Source organism: Mus caroli, unplaced genomic scaffold (assembly GCF_978045245.1).
Source record: "Mus caroli unplaced genomic scaffold, Mus_caroli_1 scaffold_6, whole genome shotgun sequence".
Lineage (NCBI taxonomy): Eukaryota > Metazoa > Chordata > Mammalia > Rodentia > Muridae > Mus > Mus caroli.
The window spans coordinates 2,225,759-2,241,002 of NW_028227261.1; the positions used below are offsets into that span (position 1 = coordinate 2,225,759).

The 15,244-nt window shown below is 48.7% G+C and overlaps 1 protein-coding gene across 3 annotated transcripts in view; it reads left to right on the forward strand.

Moving 5' to 3' along the window:
- The window catches only part of Tp73 (tumor protein p73), an 82,806-nt gene extending 79,380 nt beyond the window's left edge, over window positions 1-3,426 (forward strand). For all 3 annotated transcript variants that reach the window (XM_085838536.1, XM_085838535.1, XM_021159560.2), the window contains 2 exons: window positions 39-132; window positions 1,305-3,426. In XM_085838536.1, the coding sequence (XP_085694662.1) occupies window positions 39-132; window positions 1,305-1,640 (430 nt within the window). In that variant the 3' untranslated portion in view covers window positions 1,641-3,426. The remainder of the gene's footprint in view (window positions 1-38; window positions 133-1,304) is intronic.
- The last annotated feature ends 11,818 nt before the right edge of the window (window positions 3,427-15,244 follow it).

Here is a 15,244-nt window from a genome sequence, read left to right on the forward strand (position 1 = left end):
CCAGTTGATGATGCTACTTTCTCAAACTCTCTCTGCAGTTTTTTGACAGGGTTGGGGTGTCCAAACTGCATCGAGTGCTTCACTTCCCAAGGGTTGCAGAGCATCTACCACCTGCAGAACCTTACCATCGAGGTAAATGCCCCAGGTCTTCCCAAAGGGACGGAGGGCCTGTCCTGACTGACTAGGGTGACTAGTGGGGGAACTCCCAGAGACTCCCACAAGCATTCAGATTCTGTTCTGAAGTCAGCAGGATCAGGTAATGTGAAGGAGACTGGGTAGACAATCACATGTCCCGGTCCCCAGCAGTGACCTGGAGAGCTTTCTCTCTTGTTAGAGCCTCCTGGTGGCCCAGCCAGGCTACCTTTGATTTCTTAGGCAGGGCTGTTTCCAGGACCCAATGTGTGAGAAGTGTAGAAGCCACGGGGGAACAGACCTAGAAAGAAAAAGGGCCTCCACACCCAACCTACACGTGAGACACAGAACATTCTGGGTTGAAAGTGGGATAGAAATCTTCTGGAAGGCCCTGCATCCTGTTACAGCCTAGCCAAACAGTCTGCCTTGATGTATCCATGAGACATGGGTCCAGGGTGCAACAGCTCAGCCCCTCCTGCCCCAGAGCCCAGGGTACATCAGCTCAGCCCCTCCTGCCCCAGGGCCCAGGGTACATCAGCTCAGCCCCTCCTGCCCCAGGGCTCAGGGTGCAATAACTCAGCCCCTCCTGCTACGTCTCCCAAAACTGTTTTCTAGACTCTCACCCAGGCTAAGAGGCCATATTTGTCACCTACCCAGGAACTCAGGCTGGACACAAATATTTATAAGAGACTGTGGGGCTAGAGTCTAACACCTGCATTTGTGGGACCACTGACCACTACCTTCCCCATCCTTGAGCCATACATTAACCCTTGTCTCACCAGAGCTTGAAGCTAAGGGATGTGCCTGGAGTTAGCTGCCAATTAATGGCTTCCAAGGGACACCTGTGGCCAGGAGATGCATGGGTGGTCTCCTAGATCTCCATTGCTGTTCTCGCTGTGTCCAGGCCCCAGGCTGATGAGCGGGCCCTCGTCACTGTCCCCTCTGTCACCCACAGATGTCATCTAGCTGTCCTAGACAATTATGTGACTAGACACTCTGTGCAGGTGACCTTGATGCTGTCCCTACTTGTCACCCACACAGTCAAGGTCTGATAAGTCAGCTGCCCCCTCAAACAGAGGCTTCCTAGCAGGTAGGACACCCTTGCAGGTGTAAGGGACACACAACGCTGTAGCTTCCCTCTTGTAACCCGAAGGTGCCCATCGCTCTTGCAGGATCTTGGGGCTCTGAAGGTCCCTGACCAGTACCGTATGACCATCTGGAGGGGTCTACAGGACCTGAAGCAGAGCCATGACTGCGGCCAGCAACTGCTACGCTCCAGCAGTAACGCGGCCACCATCTCCATCGGCGGCTCTGGCGAGCTGCAGCGGCAGCGGGTCATGGAAGCTGTGCATTTCCGTGTGCGCCACACCATCACGATCCCCAACCGTGGAGGCGCAGGTGCGGTGACAGGTCCCGACGAGTGGGCAGACTTTGGCTTTGACCTGCCTGACTGCAAGTCCCGTAAGCAGCCCATCAAAGAGGAGTTCACAGAGACAGAGAGCCACTGAGGAACGGACCTTCTTCTCCTGCCTTCTGCTGTGAGAACCGGCCCTTGGAAGTGGGACCTGTTGGCTGTGCCCACAGAAACCAGCAAGGGCCTTCTGCCGGATGCCATTCCTGAAGGGAAGTCGCTCATGAACTAACTCCCTCTTGGAAACTTCTGGAACTGCCCTTAGCTACATGTACACGAGGGCAGGTGGTGAGCCAAGTGCTGAGACAGGGAGCTGTCCCTTTGTGGGTGGGTATGCAGCACCCATTTGCTTCTCCCATTCTCTATTGAGGACTCTGCCACCTCCAGGACAGAGCAGCATCCTTCACTTGCTCACCCTCTGCCACAAAGTATTCCAGCATCTGTTCCCGCTAACCATGCACAGCCCGGCCTCTGTGTCATCTGCGCTTACGTACAGGTCGATTCCACTGTGTCTTGAAAGTGAATTCAGGGCCAGAGACATCTTCTGCAGGATGTGTGGACAGATCTGTCCCTAATGTAGGTCATTCTGCCGTTACCCCTCCTGAGTCTTGATTGCTGGGGTTAGGGAAGACTGTGGCAGAGCAGAGGAAGCCGCTGGCCCTCCGCCTCTAGCCAGCACCCTGAACATGCTGGCTGTAGCAGCCTCTAGGGACCTCCCTGGTCAGACAAAGGGACAGAATGAGTCTCAGACTACCGAAAATTGAATTGTCAATATTTGATAAAAGGTTACTCTTTCTACTTGGTGGGGTCAGCTTGCTTTTTCCCCCTCTCTGACTCTCTCAGCATTCCTTTCTGAGATCAACCTAGTGTGTTCACACGCTCTTCTCAACAAGTCTAAAACACTGAGCATCAATCCAGGAAGGGTTCTTACCAGGATGGTTGGAAGGGAAAGAGACTCAGAGAGAGCATAGCCGTGGGAGTGCAGGTCAGACCCCAGCTGTGAGGAACATCTGTTCTCACTAAGTGCTCAGAGTCTGGGCTCTGTGCCTGAGTGCTAGCCTATCCTCGTGGCCTGGAACTGGAGCGACTGCTGGGGGCCCTGGTCTTCATGATTCATCCCCAAAGAGTCAGTGGCTAGAGAAACAGCTCCTGCATGCATTCAGCCAATGGGGCCCTGTGCCTGCTAGAAGCTTTGTGAACTTCTGCAATGAGAGCCCCCGGCAGTCCCTGCCAGGAGTAGAGAAGCACAGAGGAGCCCCTGCCAACAGCAAAGCCCAACAGTCTGCCGAGTCACTTTGGAGCCATCCTCTTTAGGCTTGGCTTTCATTAGCAAGACCCAACAGAGGCAGTGAAGTCCATGGGATGGCCTCAGAGTCAGCACTACCAGGGCTGGCATCATATCAGGGCTGCCTCCTCAAAGCACAGGGACAATGTTGCCAATCTTAGCAATCTTAGCAAGCTCTGCAAACTTAGGTGGTTACCACCCACGTTGTGCTTCATGAGTCTCTGAGGGGCAGGATTTGGGTGCACTTAGGGTAGGTGCAGGCATCACATTGCCAGAGACCAGTGCTGACCATACAGGCCTTTCCAACTTAACAGATGTCGACAGCTTAGGCTCTGGAGGGGTCCTACACCCAGATGGGCTGGTTAACAGCTGCAGCATCAGGCTTAAAGCTTCTTGGGTGTAGGTTGTGGCCCTCCCAGCGAGTGGTAACACACTTCACAAAGCCTGAGGTTAACTGCACACTTCTTGTTGCTGCTCAGATGAGGAAGCTGAGGCTAGACAGACTGATTGCCCTGCCTCAGGCATCAGCTCATTGCAGAAGTGGGTGTTCACTCCTGAGGCACATGCTGCCCCATGCTACCTCGGAAACTAGGCAGCACATTCTCACTCCTAGGCCTGTGAACCCCACTGAGATGTGCTTGTGTTCTGGGATCTCACATAAGTATGTCTCAGGCATTGTCCAGGAGGGACCATCCTAAGTGCCCCACCACATGCTCCTGGGAAGGGTTAGGAGGAGTGGCTGTCACCAGGCATCTGAGGAGGGAAGAGCCCCCCTCTGGCAAGGACCCAGGGCTTGTGTCTCCCTAGACCCTGCCTCAAGTGCCAAAGCTGTCTCATGAGTTTCCAGGATCCTGACGGGCCTGGAGGGAACTGCAAAGGGCCATCTGCCGGGAAATAAACGTCACAGAGGCAATGCTTGCCGTGCCCGAGTAGCTCTCCAGGAACCAGCCTTTGGGCCTGAACCAAACTTTGTTCTGCAAAACAGAGAAAGCCAATCTTCCAGCCACCAGGTTTCCCAGGAGCACTGAAGTACTAGTCTGGAAACAAGTTTGGGGGTGCCCTGGAAGACATCTGTTGAGCAAGGGCAGGTACCTCAAGGCTGTAAAAACAGGCCACTCCAGCCTCAGTCTGTATGGTCCCATCGAGCTTTGTGCATCCAATTAACAGCAGCTCCCATGTCCCTTCCTGACTTTGCTTACCGTGCCTGACAGCTCTACCTTGGGCTGCTTTGAGCTTTTGAGTTTGCAGAACCAGCACCCCTGCGCAAGAATCCTGCAAGGGTCAAAAGTTGCTACTTAGTTGCATTTCAGATGGGAGACAAAAACCAAAACTAAATTGTCCATGTTTCAATGTGATGAAATGCTTCTCCAAGCAGTATTGATGGATACAGTCCAGTGACTCTAAACTGTTTTGGGTGATGTCATCTTAGAAAAATGTGTTGGTTTTTTTTTTAGCTGTGTTTCAGAGGGAATTTTTGTTTTTGTAATATAATAAAAATCACATGTCCCCATGGTTGACTATTGTAACTAACCCATCCCCCAGGCTTGAGAAGAGCATCATGGGAATACTTAGAGCAAACATAGGCAGGAAGCCTGTGGCCCCATACTGGCTCAGGGGCACCCACTGGACTTTTGCATCAGCCCTGCAATAATGCATGTGTCCTGTGGACATCACAGACACCATAAGTGCTGTGTAGTTGGCATGCTAACCTTCTCAGCAGGATGTAGGGAGGAACACTCGGTCTCCACTCACTCTCCGCTCAAGTCTCCATGTGCTTCTAAGATTTCTTGTTTCTCAGCCTGTGGACATGTCTTAGCAAAAAGTGAGAAGCTAAAAAAATCCACTCAGTTTTGAGGGAGGCCCTAGGCTGCTAAGACTTGGACGAAGTTTAGAACAAGATAAGAAAGGCTGAGGTAAGATCTGGAGAGGGGCCGGCATTCCTCCTTACCTCCCACAGCTGCCAGTGCAGGAGTATCAGTCCTGGAGTCTCCATGCTGCCTGCCTTGCTAGGTGAAGCAAGATGAGTCAGGGTGAGGAGGCTAGGTAAGACCAAGTACGGTGGGGTGCTCTGGCAACAATGTTTCACACTGGCTCCCTCCTGCCTCATCAGTCCCCAGGGTCCACAGTGGAGGGCTGAAGGAGATACATTCCTCAATTTCTCAATCTTCCCTGTGAGTGATCTAATGCCTTTGGAGCTGGCAAGAGATCCAGCTCCCATACCATCGGGATTCCCAACTTACTGTGGCAAACTACCACAGAGCGTGAGGGCCCCAGAATTTGGGTTAAAACTCCTAGCACTGTGTGCTTTGTCTGTCATAAGCCTAGTAGAAAGGGTTTAATATGATCAGGAGATCCAATGCCTGGGTGAATTTTTATCAGGTCTGAGGCTATGCCATCTCAGGTCACCTCAGGGGTCCACCTAAGAGTTCCTCTCTCACTTGTTGGTTCCCTGAAGGTCTCATAGAAGGGGTTAGCTGAACTAGATAGAGTCCAAATTCACCTATTGTGCCCACAAGGGCCTCTGCTTATTGTCTTCTGGCTGGGGTCCCCATGGTTAAAATGAGATCCTTTCTGTGTGACTCGTGGCCCCAAGACCTGGTCCCTTTGTGAAGAGATTTGAGCCTCTGAAAGAGAGAACCCTTTTATCTATAAAAGACCTGCTTCTATAGAGTTAGGGTGAAGTCTAAATGATGGATGTATGGAGGAGGCTATTCCCAAGGTGAAATTTGGGTGTGTGACACTTCCCTTGCTAGGGTCTGTCCATAAAGGCAGGGGCTAAAAACCCCGAGGAATGACAGTCTCCAGGAGCAATGGTGGGGAGAGAGGTTCCACCATTACAGGAAAATAGGAACCTAGAGTTGGGCCTGGCAGGAATATGAAAGAAAGCCTCTCTTTAGATCTGACACCATACCCTAGGAGGTGTTGGCAGGCATCTGTCCCAAGAGGGTATAAGAGTTGGGACATAAACTGCAAATGGAAAGCCTCATTTATGGTCCTCGGGTCCTGTACCATCTGGTCCTGTAGGTCCACCTGACTTCCTTACTGTTGAGGTACAGGTGTGTCATGGAGTGTTACAGGATATAGAAACCCACTAACCAGGAACCTGCAGAGAGAGACAAGGACATTGGGGACTTTCAAGAAATTTGTCCTTAAGAGCCCCTTGGTGAGCATCCAGGAATGGAGGTATTTCAGAAGTCAAAGGAAACTTGCCCGGTGAAGTAGAGGTCTGTGGGGAAGGTACTTGAGTCCTTGGTGGCTCCAGGCCATTACAGGACTGGGGACTCAAAATTGTCAGAAGAGCCTCCAGACTATCAAAAAGCTTTATCTGGACTTGACACTTAGATAAGATGCCCCACCTAGGAAGAGAACGGAGAAGTTAGACCAGAAAGGAATGAACAGAAACCAGTTAAGATGGGTGTAAGTAAGGTTGGTTAGGGTTTGCCATCAGTATCAGTGAGGAGAGCTGGGAACTAGATAAACCAGAAACGGCCAGGGTTGAAAAGTCACTCTGTGTCAATAAGAATTGTAACATCCATCTCCTCAGAAACAGAGATGGTGAACACTGGAGTCTATGTAGCCTTGGGTTTCCTTCTGTCAGCCCTCAGAGAGGGTGACTCCTCCTCACTGGGATGCTCATACTCCAGGAACAAAGTCAGGGTTGCCTGCGTGTTTTCAGTGTTGATGACCTTGGCTGAAGGCTGGCTGTTGTACGGGACTGTCCTCTGTGGCAAAATGCCACCATCTTCAGGAATCCAGCTGAGCCTGCTTGCCAAAGACCCTCACTTCTGGGCTTGTTGGCTGTTTGTAGGGCATGTGGACATGGCTATTCCCTCCCTGCCTTTAATGTCTGCTTTGGAACCATGACCCCCAACTGAGGGGACCACAGGCACTCACTTCTATAGCCCAGCACCTGGGACGCCTTCCCAAGATAACGAGGCATCTCAATAGCCTCAGCCTTCAGCCAATGACCTTCCCTTCCTGAGTATCCTCACACCCTTCCCCCAAAATATATAATCCCTGGTTCACCCCAAACAAAAGGTATACATCCAAATCCACCCCCAGTAATGAAATATGAATAAGAAAAGAAGGCCTCAGAGAGCTGCTTCATTAAAGATGGCCCCGGGGAAGGCCTTCTCCCCTATGCACTCCACACTGGCTCCCAATAGGACGGGGATCCTGTCAGTCTTGGACTCTGCTTCCCCCTTCTGGTCTGGTGTGCAATGGCGCTCTGATACCCCAAAGGGAAAGGTGGACTGGTGACTCCCTGTCCTGCTTTGCTTTGTCCTCCCTGAGCCAGTGTATGGACAGCAGCATCCAGACACCACCAGAGGAGAGGCAGAACTCGAGACCACAACCGTTGGCCATCCTTCTTAGAAGGAAGGGTAGGGAGTATCATGAAGCCCTCACCTCAATATCCAGCTACACCACCACTCCCAACCAGTTGTATGAATTCTGCTCTAATTGCACATGGTCTTGGGGGTGGGGAATCTCTGGGAAGAATTAGAGCATACAGCAGGGCTTCATGTACACAGCCACAGGGAAGCCAACACCCTGCAGCCACCTTCCAGTGTGGCTGCTTTCAGGTCTCCTGTGTCCCTGCCCAGGGCCCCACAGCCATTGCTCTGTAAGAAAGCTTTGCTGGACTCTCAGCTTGGTTTGTGGTTGGGACCTTAGGAGGAGGGTAGATGTCGTTCATGTCTCCCTCTGGGAAGAAATTTTAGCCACCCAGGCTTTCTCTCAGGAGAGGAGGAGGGGCATTTTCACTTCCTATGTGTCCTGACTTTGCAGTCTGGATGTGGATCTAGGAGATGCTTGTGCCCTGGTTGCTTGAGGCAATGACAGCTGAAGTATTCTGGATGACCACATTAGCTGGGAAAGATTCATCTCCAGGAGGCTGGAGTGGAAGGATTTCCTAATGGGCAGAGATGAGGTCCTAGCTGCCGCTACAGGCTGAGCTTGCCACATTGTCTCTTTTCTTCCTCAGTTTGGCCATTCTGACCCTCCAGATCTCTTCCTTATTATGAAAACCTTTGGAAGATGCACCTAATGAAAGAGGAAGAAATCTGGAGGCCCGGGCTAGTTTTTTTTTTTTTTTTTAAAGATTTATTTTATTATATGTAAGTATACTGTAGCTGTCTTCAGACACTCCAGAAGAGGGCACCAGGTCTCATTGCGGATGGTTGTGAGCCACGATGTGGTTGCTGGGATTTGAACTCTGGACCTTTGGAGGAGCAGTCGGGTGCTCTTACCCACTGAGCCATCTCACCAGCCCCCGGGCTAGTTTTGAAGCTTTTCTTCCACTCCTGTGAGTAGGTGATGATAGGGACCAGGGACCTGGACCTGACTAGGGACCAGGAGAACTCTGCCCGATCAAAAGTCCCTTCCTATGGGCTAGGGGGAGGTCACCAAGGCCTAGACCCTAGACCTCCTGGGTAGGTGGTGGTTTGAGGCTTAATAAGGGTTATGTGGCCTCCAGCTATCCCCAGCCTATCCTAGCTCACAAGACTCAAATCAGGTGACCAAAATCCAGAAATGGAGAAAGTTGGAGTGGGGTGGGGAGAATCACATTTGAGGAACAGGTCCTTAGCCAAGGCCAAGGCTATTCAATAGGGGGTGGGACTCTTGTCCCTCAGAGGCAAGTTCTGGCCTGTTCAGGTGCACCTGTTCCCAGGTAACTGTCATCTCCACTTTGGAGTCCCTTCTCTGGACCTATAATCTCTCTGCTGGTGATGTGTCTCCTCCCAGAGGGATAGCCTCGATCCATAGACAGCTCTTCCTACCAATTTATACCTTTGAAAAAATTAGCTTTGCAGTAAAGACAACAGAAATAGACTCTTTAGGGATCTGATATTCCAACCAATCTTTACTAATGAGATTCTTGAAATGCCCAGGCTGTGGTGAGGAACTAGTTCTGTGGTGTTCTGGGGTGAGGAACCAGTGCCTGGGTCTGGGAGCTGGTGTACCATTAAGGCTCACACACCCACAGTGGCTATTCTTACCTCAGAGTGCCTGGGGAGAATTTGGCAAGCAGTAGTAAAGACCCAAGACAACAAGGAGTGCCGGCCACCAGGGACTGTTGCTTCATTAGATGAAATCTCCAGTGCTACCTGGCTGTATTTAAGCCAGTTCCACACATAGCTCATTAATTGTCCCTTGAAATAACAAGGCTGGGGTTCTGATTCATTTATTAAGCTTAGATGTCTGTCCCAAGATAAAGCCTTCTATAACAGCAATCGATTGAGCTTCTGTATCAACTGTCACTTTGTATTTCTGCAACCCAACTGGAAGTCTGAGTGTTGTCATGACCGCAAGTTTGTAGTTAGGCTAAATTTAAAAGACCAGAGTAGGGCTGGTGAGATGACTCAGTGGATAAGAGCACTGACTGCTCTTCCAAAGGTCCTGAGTTCAAATCCCAGCAACCACATGGTGGCTCACAACCACCCGTAATGAGATCTGATGCCCTCTTCTGGTGTCTGAAGACAGCTACAGTGTACTTATGTAAAGCAATAAATAAACATCTAAAAAAAAAAAACTTAAAAAAAAAAAAGACCAGAGTAAACACCGGAGGTCAGACAATACGTGAGTTTGTACTTTATTCTGTGTGACTGTTTTGACTTCGTGAATGTATATTCAGCATATATGCATATCTGGTGCAATAGAGATCAAAGGGCAGGTTTGAATCTCATATAGATGGAGTTGTGGTAAGGTCTGTATGGCCCCCAGACCCACAGTGTGGCCTCCAGACATACCTCATACTGTGTGGGTGCTGGGAACCAAAACTCAAGTCCTCTGCTCTTAGCATCATCTCTTCAGCCGTGATGTGTGACTCTAAAAATATGTATTTTAAAGCCAGCATGGTGGCACACGCCTTTAATCCCAGCACTTGGGACTCAGAAGCGGGTGAGTTGGAGACCAGCCTGATCTACATAATAGTTCCAGGACAAGCAGAGCTATAGAGTGAGACCAGGCATTAAAAAAAAAAAAAAAAGAATTTGTTTTATTTAATTGTGTGTGTGTGTGCATGTGCCTGTATGTGTGTGTATGTGTGTATGTGTGTGTGTGTGTGTGTGTGTGTGTATATGTATGAGTGTGTGTGTGTGTGTGTATGTGCATGCAGGCATGTGTGTGCATTCGGGCATGTGTGTGTGCATGTGCCTGTATGTGTGTGTATGTGTGTGTGTGTGTGCGTGTGTGTGTGTGTGTGCATGCGCACAGATTCCCATGGAGGGCAGAAAAGTGCTTGTGACCTCTGCAAGAGTAGCAGTGCATACTCTTTATGACTGAGCCATCTCTCCAGTCCACATTGTGTGTCTTTAAAATGGCAGGGTTTGTTTCTAAGCCTGCTACCACAGCACAGAGCTGTCCTCAGAAATCCTTAGAAGCTGTGTTGGAAAATTACAGAATAACTACCCAGAGAGGAGCCAACAGGGTGAGACTTCCCTTGGTTTCCAGAGATAGATAACATTACCCGTTTCATTTTCCTTTTCTTTGAAATAATTGATCACAAGTCACATGGAATGTGGGGCACATGCTATGGGCCTCCCAGGTCATCTCTCTCTCCCCCTTCAGCCCTCCCTCAGTCACCTTTGTCCCCATCTCCCCCTGGACAGTTTCACATCTACTTTAATATCATAAAGACATACATGATTTGTCATGTCTATGTAAATGAAGGAAGATGGTGTCTGTCTTTCTGAGACTGGTTTCATTCACTAAATAGTTATCTCCACTTTCATTCATTTTCCTGAAGACACTAATTATTGTTTATGGCTGAAAAAAAAAACCCACAGGAATGTCTATCACATTTCATTTGCCGTACATTCATTGCCAGGAGCCTTCATTGGTTCTATATCACAGCCACTGTAAATTACAGTGAGTTCCATTTCTTATTAATATTTACCCCCAAAATTAAACAAAAAAGATATATTCTGTAATTTGTTTGTTTGTTTGTTTGTTTTGAGACAGGGTTTCTCTGTATAGCCATGGCTGTCCTGGAACTCACTTTGTAGATCAGGCTGGCCTCGAACTCAGAAATCTGCCTGCCTCTGCCTCCCAAGTGCTGGGATTAAAGGCTGGCGCCACCACTGCCCAGCTCTATTCTGTAATTTTTAACATTTGTAAAGCATTTTGGGGTCCTTAAAATTGTCTTGGGAGGTATTCTAATTTTATTTCTGTTGCTGTGTTAAAAAAAAAAACAAAAAAACAAAAAAACACAACCGAAAGCAGCCTGGGAAGGACAGGGATTGCTTTCATTTGCAGGTCAGGTCATATCTATCTCTGAATTATGAAGTTAGAAAGTAAACTGAAGCAGCCCTGGAGGAGCTTTGCCGGCTCACAGGCTCATGCTTATAGCTTTCTATGGTGACGCCACCTCTAGTAGACTGGGCCTTCCTACATCAAGAAGACAACCCTCACAGGCCAATTTTAATTAAGGCTTTCCTTTCCGATGGCTCCAGGATATTGAAAATTGACAATTAAAGTCAACCAGGGTAGAGGAGACAAAACCATGAATTTCCGTCAGCTGGCAAGAAGCCCATCTCCCCAGAGAGCAGAGAGACCACCTGCTATCCTGGTGGATACAAAGTGTCTTGGGTCAGATCCTTCTTTATGTGAGCCTTGTCTGGCTTTGGTGCCCAGCCACCAGCCACGTGCAGAACTCAAGATTCTCCTGCTTCCAGTTAAACCCATCCTTAGGGGAAATGTCATATGCATTTTATGGCCTGTTGACCTTTCTGCTATCAGGGACCACACTAGATTCTAGGCCTTTTAGCTCTAGAACCGACCCTCATAGTCACAAAAGGGTCTCTATGTGGTCACACCTTAAGCTTTATTCTTCACCTGGAACTGGAATGACGGTTGTCTGGAAATCTTTTCCCACATTGTACTGTGTTTTAACCATGCTGACGACAAACACCCAGGCGTTAGACTCCCCAAAGTCAGATCCAGGTTGAGGGAGTCAACGCGCACTGGGTTTTCACTCTGAGCTTACCCTATGCGATTCCTTTCCCTGTCTGACATCATTAGGGACCTCCTCACCTCCTGAAGACAGCGTGCCCAGCCAACCACTGTGGACAGACTGGTCAGCAGCTCCCACAGTGCAGGTCACCAAGATGGATGGAGCTGCCACAGAGTGGCTCTGAGCTGCTCTGCAAACGTCTGATCAAAGAGGGATAGGAGGAAGGAAAAGAATGTTCTTAAGAGCTGGAGGGGGTGGGGGTGGGAAAAGGCAAACTGAACAGATGTTAAGGAATATGCGTCTGGTGTTTCAGAGCCAAATTACCAGAAGCCAGCGGACAAGCTGCTTCTGCACGGGCAAAGTGAGCTGTGGAGATGGCTTCACAGTTAACAACAGCTATGCAGGTCTGATGGTCTAAGTTCAAAACCCACAGTGGAAGGAGAGAACCCACTCTCAAAGCTGTCCTCTGATCTCCACACGTGAGCTTTGGCACACATGTGCACACACAAATACAATGATAATAAACACAAATTCTACACAGGTGTGGTGGCTCACACCTGTAGTCCTATCATTCAAGAGGCAGAGGCAGGTGGATCCCTGTGAGTCTCAGGCCAGCCTGGTCTAGATAGGGAGTTCTGGGACAGCCTTGTAGAAAGAACATTTCTCAAAACAAAATAAAATTTATAGATTAAAAACTTTAAAATAAAGAAGTGCTAAATGATCTTTTCAGGCTGAAAAGATGTATGTGCTTGCTGGAAATGTAACCTTTATTTAACCTGATGTAGCTTGTCACGGAGGCTTGCTGATGAATAAGCTCACCCTTTGTAGCTCTTTCTGAACTCTGACTGGCTGTTTCACCTCTGCTGTTCTGGCTCAAACTCCTCTCCAGGCTGACTGACTCAATCTGGCTTTTCTCTTGGCCTCTGAGTTGCTCTGCTCGGCCTCTAACTGGCTCTGGCAATCTTCTCTAATTTTCTGGTTCTTTCTCATTCTCTGACTTCGACCGTCTCTGCTGGCCTCCAGGAACGCAAGACCTGAAGACTCCATTGCACTGACTCCAAACTGAGGGCTCCGAGCCTCCAGTCACTCAACTGACTGAACGGAGCTGACGAGAACTCTGCCTGCCTCTGTCTCCTGAGTACCGCCATGCTTGGACCTAAGGTTTTCTTTACCTGAAACCTGCTCTATACCAGGCTGGCCTTGAGCTCAGAGATCTGCTTCACTCTGATTTGCTCCTGGGATTAAAGGTGTGTCTGGGGCTGGTGAGATGGCTCAGTGGGTAAGAGCACCTGACTGCTCTTCCAAAGGTCCAGAGTTCAAATCCCAGCAACCACATGGTGGCTCACAACCATCCGTAATGAGATCTGACGCCCTCTTCTGGTGTGTCTGAAGACAGCTACAGTGTACTTACATATAATAATAAATAAATAAATCTTTAAAAAAAAAAAAAAGGTGTGTCTGTATCCCAGCCAGGTCACACAGACCTAGAAGGAAGTGGAAGTCTTTGGAAGCCATCCCTTGCTAGTGCAGCCATGTTGCTGAATTAAAACTTCTCTATGCACAGCCACAAGAAATTATTTTTACATCTTGATTTTTGAGAAGTTCACCTGACCTTTGAAAGCAAAATGTATAACTTTGTCTTTTGATATAAGCAATGCAGATAGATATAATACGTAAAAGAGCAGCATAAAGAGCAGAGGCGTGGCTGGGTGTAGTGCCACACCCCTGTGATTCTTGTACTCAAGGATGCTGAGGCCGGAGAATCTCACATGGCAGCTCATAACCACCTAGTGCTTTGGGTCCAGGGGATCGGATGCTCTCTTCTGACCTCCACTGGTATCAACATGATGTATGTATGTGGTGCACAAACATATACACAGGCAAAATACTCATACTCATTTTTAAAGATGCGCTGAGTCAGGTTTGGCCCAGCTACAGATGATCTGAAAGCGCTCAGACTGACCCCTGGTCATTCCTCTAGTCTAGCTATCTGCCCTTCAAACTGCTAAGCTATGTCTGCCAAACTAGAAGTTTAGAGTAGAAAATTACTCACAGCCAAGCTTTCTTGAAGTCTGGTAAGTTTTACAGTGAACAGGATGGAGAACACAGCTTTGGGTGAGGAAAGACAAATGTGTGTAGCAGAGGTGGAAGTCGGGTCTTTGTCATGGTGCTTTCTAGGCTGTTGACTGTGCCAAGATGAGGCTAACTATCTCCTTCCCTGCCACCGGCTGTCAGAAAGTCATCGACGTGGGCAGTGAACACAGCTTCATATGGTGTGTGAAAAGCAGAAGTAACTGCTGGTTCTCTGGGTGACAAGTGGAAGGGTGATGGGGTCCAGTCAGTGGTGGAAATGCAAGCAAGGTTTTCCCATGAAGCAAGAGGCAAAGGGCATTCTTCTTACAGACCGGGGAGAACTGGAGAGAGCTAGCACAAGTCTGTTTGTGGATGGTAACTTGGGAAAGAGACAGAGACAGAGAGAGGAGAGAGAGAGCGAAAGAGAGAGAGAGAGAGAGAGAGAGAGAGAGAGAGAGAGAGAGAGATTGATTGATTCCTGGACTGGCAGTTGCTACTCTGGCTCCACGTTCAATGGCTGGAACCTAAAAATGCTAGCAAAATCCAAAAGCTTTTTAATTTCTCTGAAGAAGATGATATCCACCCATATGCTGTCAGAAGCCCCTAAACACAGAGGATGAGAAGCCCAGGACCAAAGTGCCCAAGATTCAGCGTCCACGTGTCCTGCAACACAAATGTATCACCCTGAAGAGACAGCACACTTTAAAAAAAAATGAGGCTGCAGAACACTCTAAACAATCGAACAAATTAAGGAAGGGGATTGTCAGGAGATGCAGACTGTCCTTGCTGAGAGCTTCTAAGGCTGAGCCCAGTGATGTTTTAGCAAATATTTATTCTCAAACCGGGGTTTCTATCCTGCTTTTGATCATTCAGTGCCCAGATAAAAGACACACAATTTTTATATTTATAATAAGATTTTCATGTATTAGAGTTATTGCACCTCTTTCCTATCAATAACCCAGAGTTATAACTTGCTATGTCCCATCAAAGGCTGCTCTTAACTCCAATTGGCCAGCCCTCCGGGCCATGTTTTCATGACTCACCTACCCCGTGGTGAATTCTCTCTCCATCTCCTCACTTTTCTCATGGTCCCACCTCCAATCCCAAGCCTGGGAATCAAAAACCCACCTATATCTCTTCTGCTAAGCTATAAGCTGAAGGCATCTTTATTTACCAATCAAGAGTAACTTGGGGGGTGGGGGGGCTCAGGGTTACATAGTGTCACTTGTGTCTATGTGCGGATTCTCTCATCCCTGGGGGCAGCCAGGCATGGTGGGGGGAGCTAGTATTTAGCATTACAATACATAGCAAAAGACCAAACCTCACTCAGCACAGAGAAAAGAAGTCTTTAATAGGAACAAACAAATAATCATACCTTGAAAGGAAATGG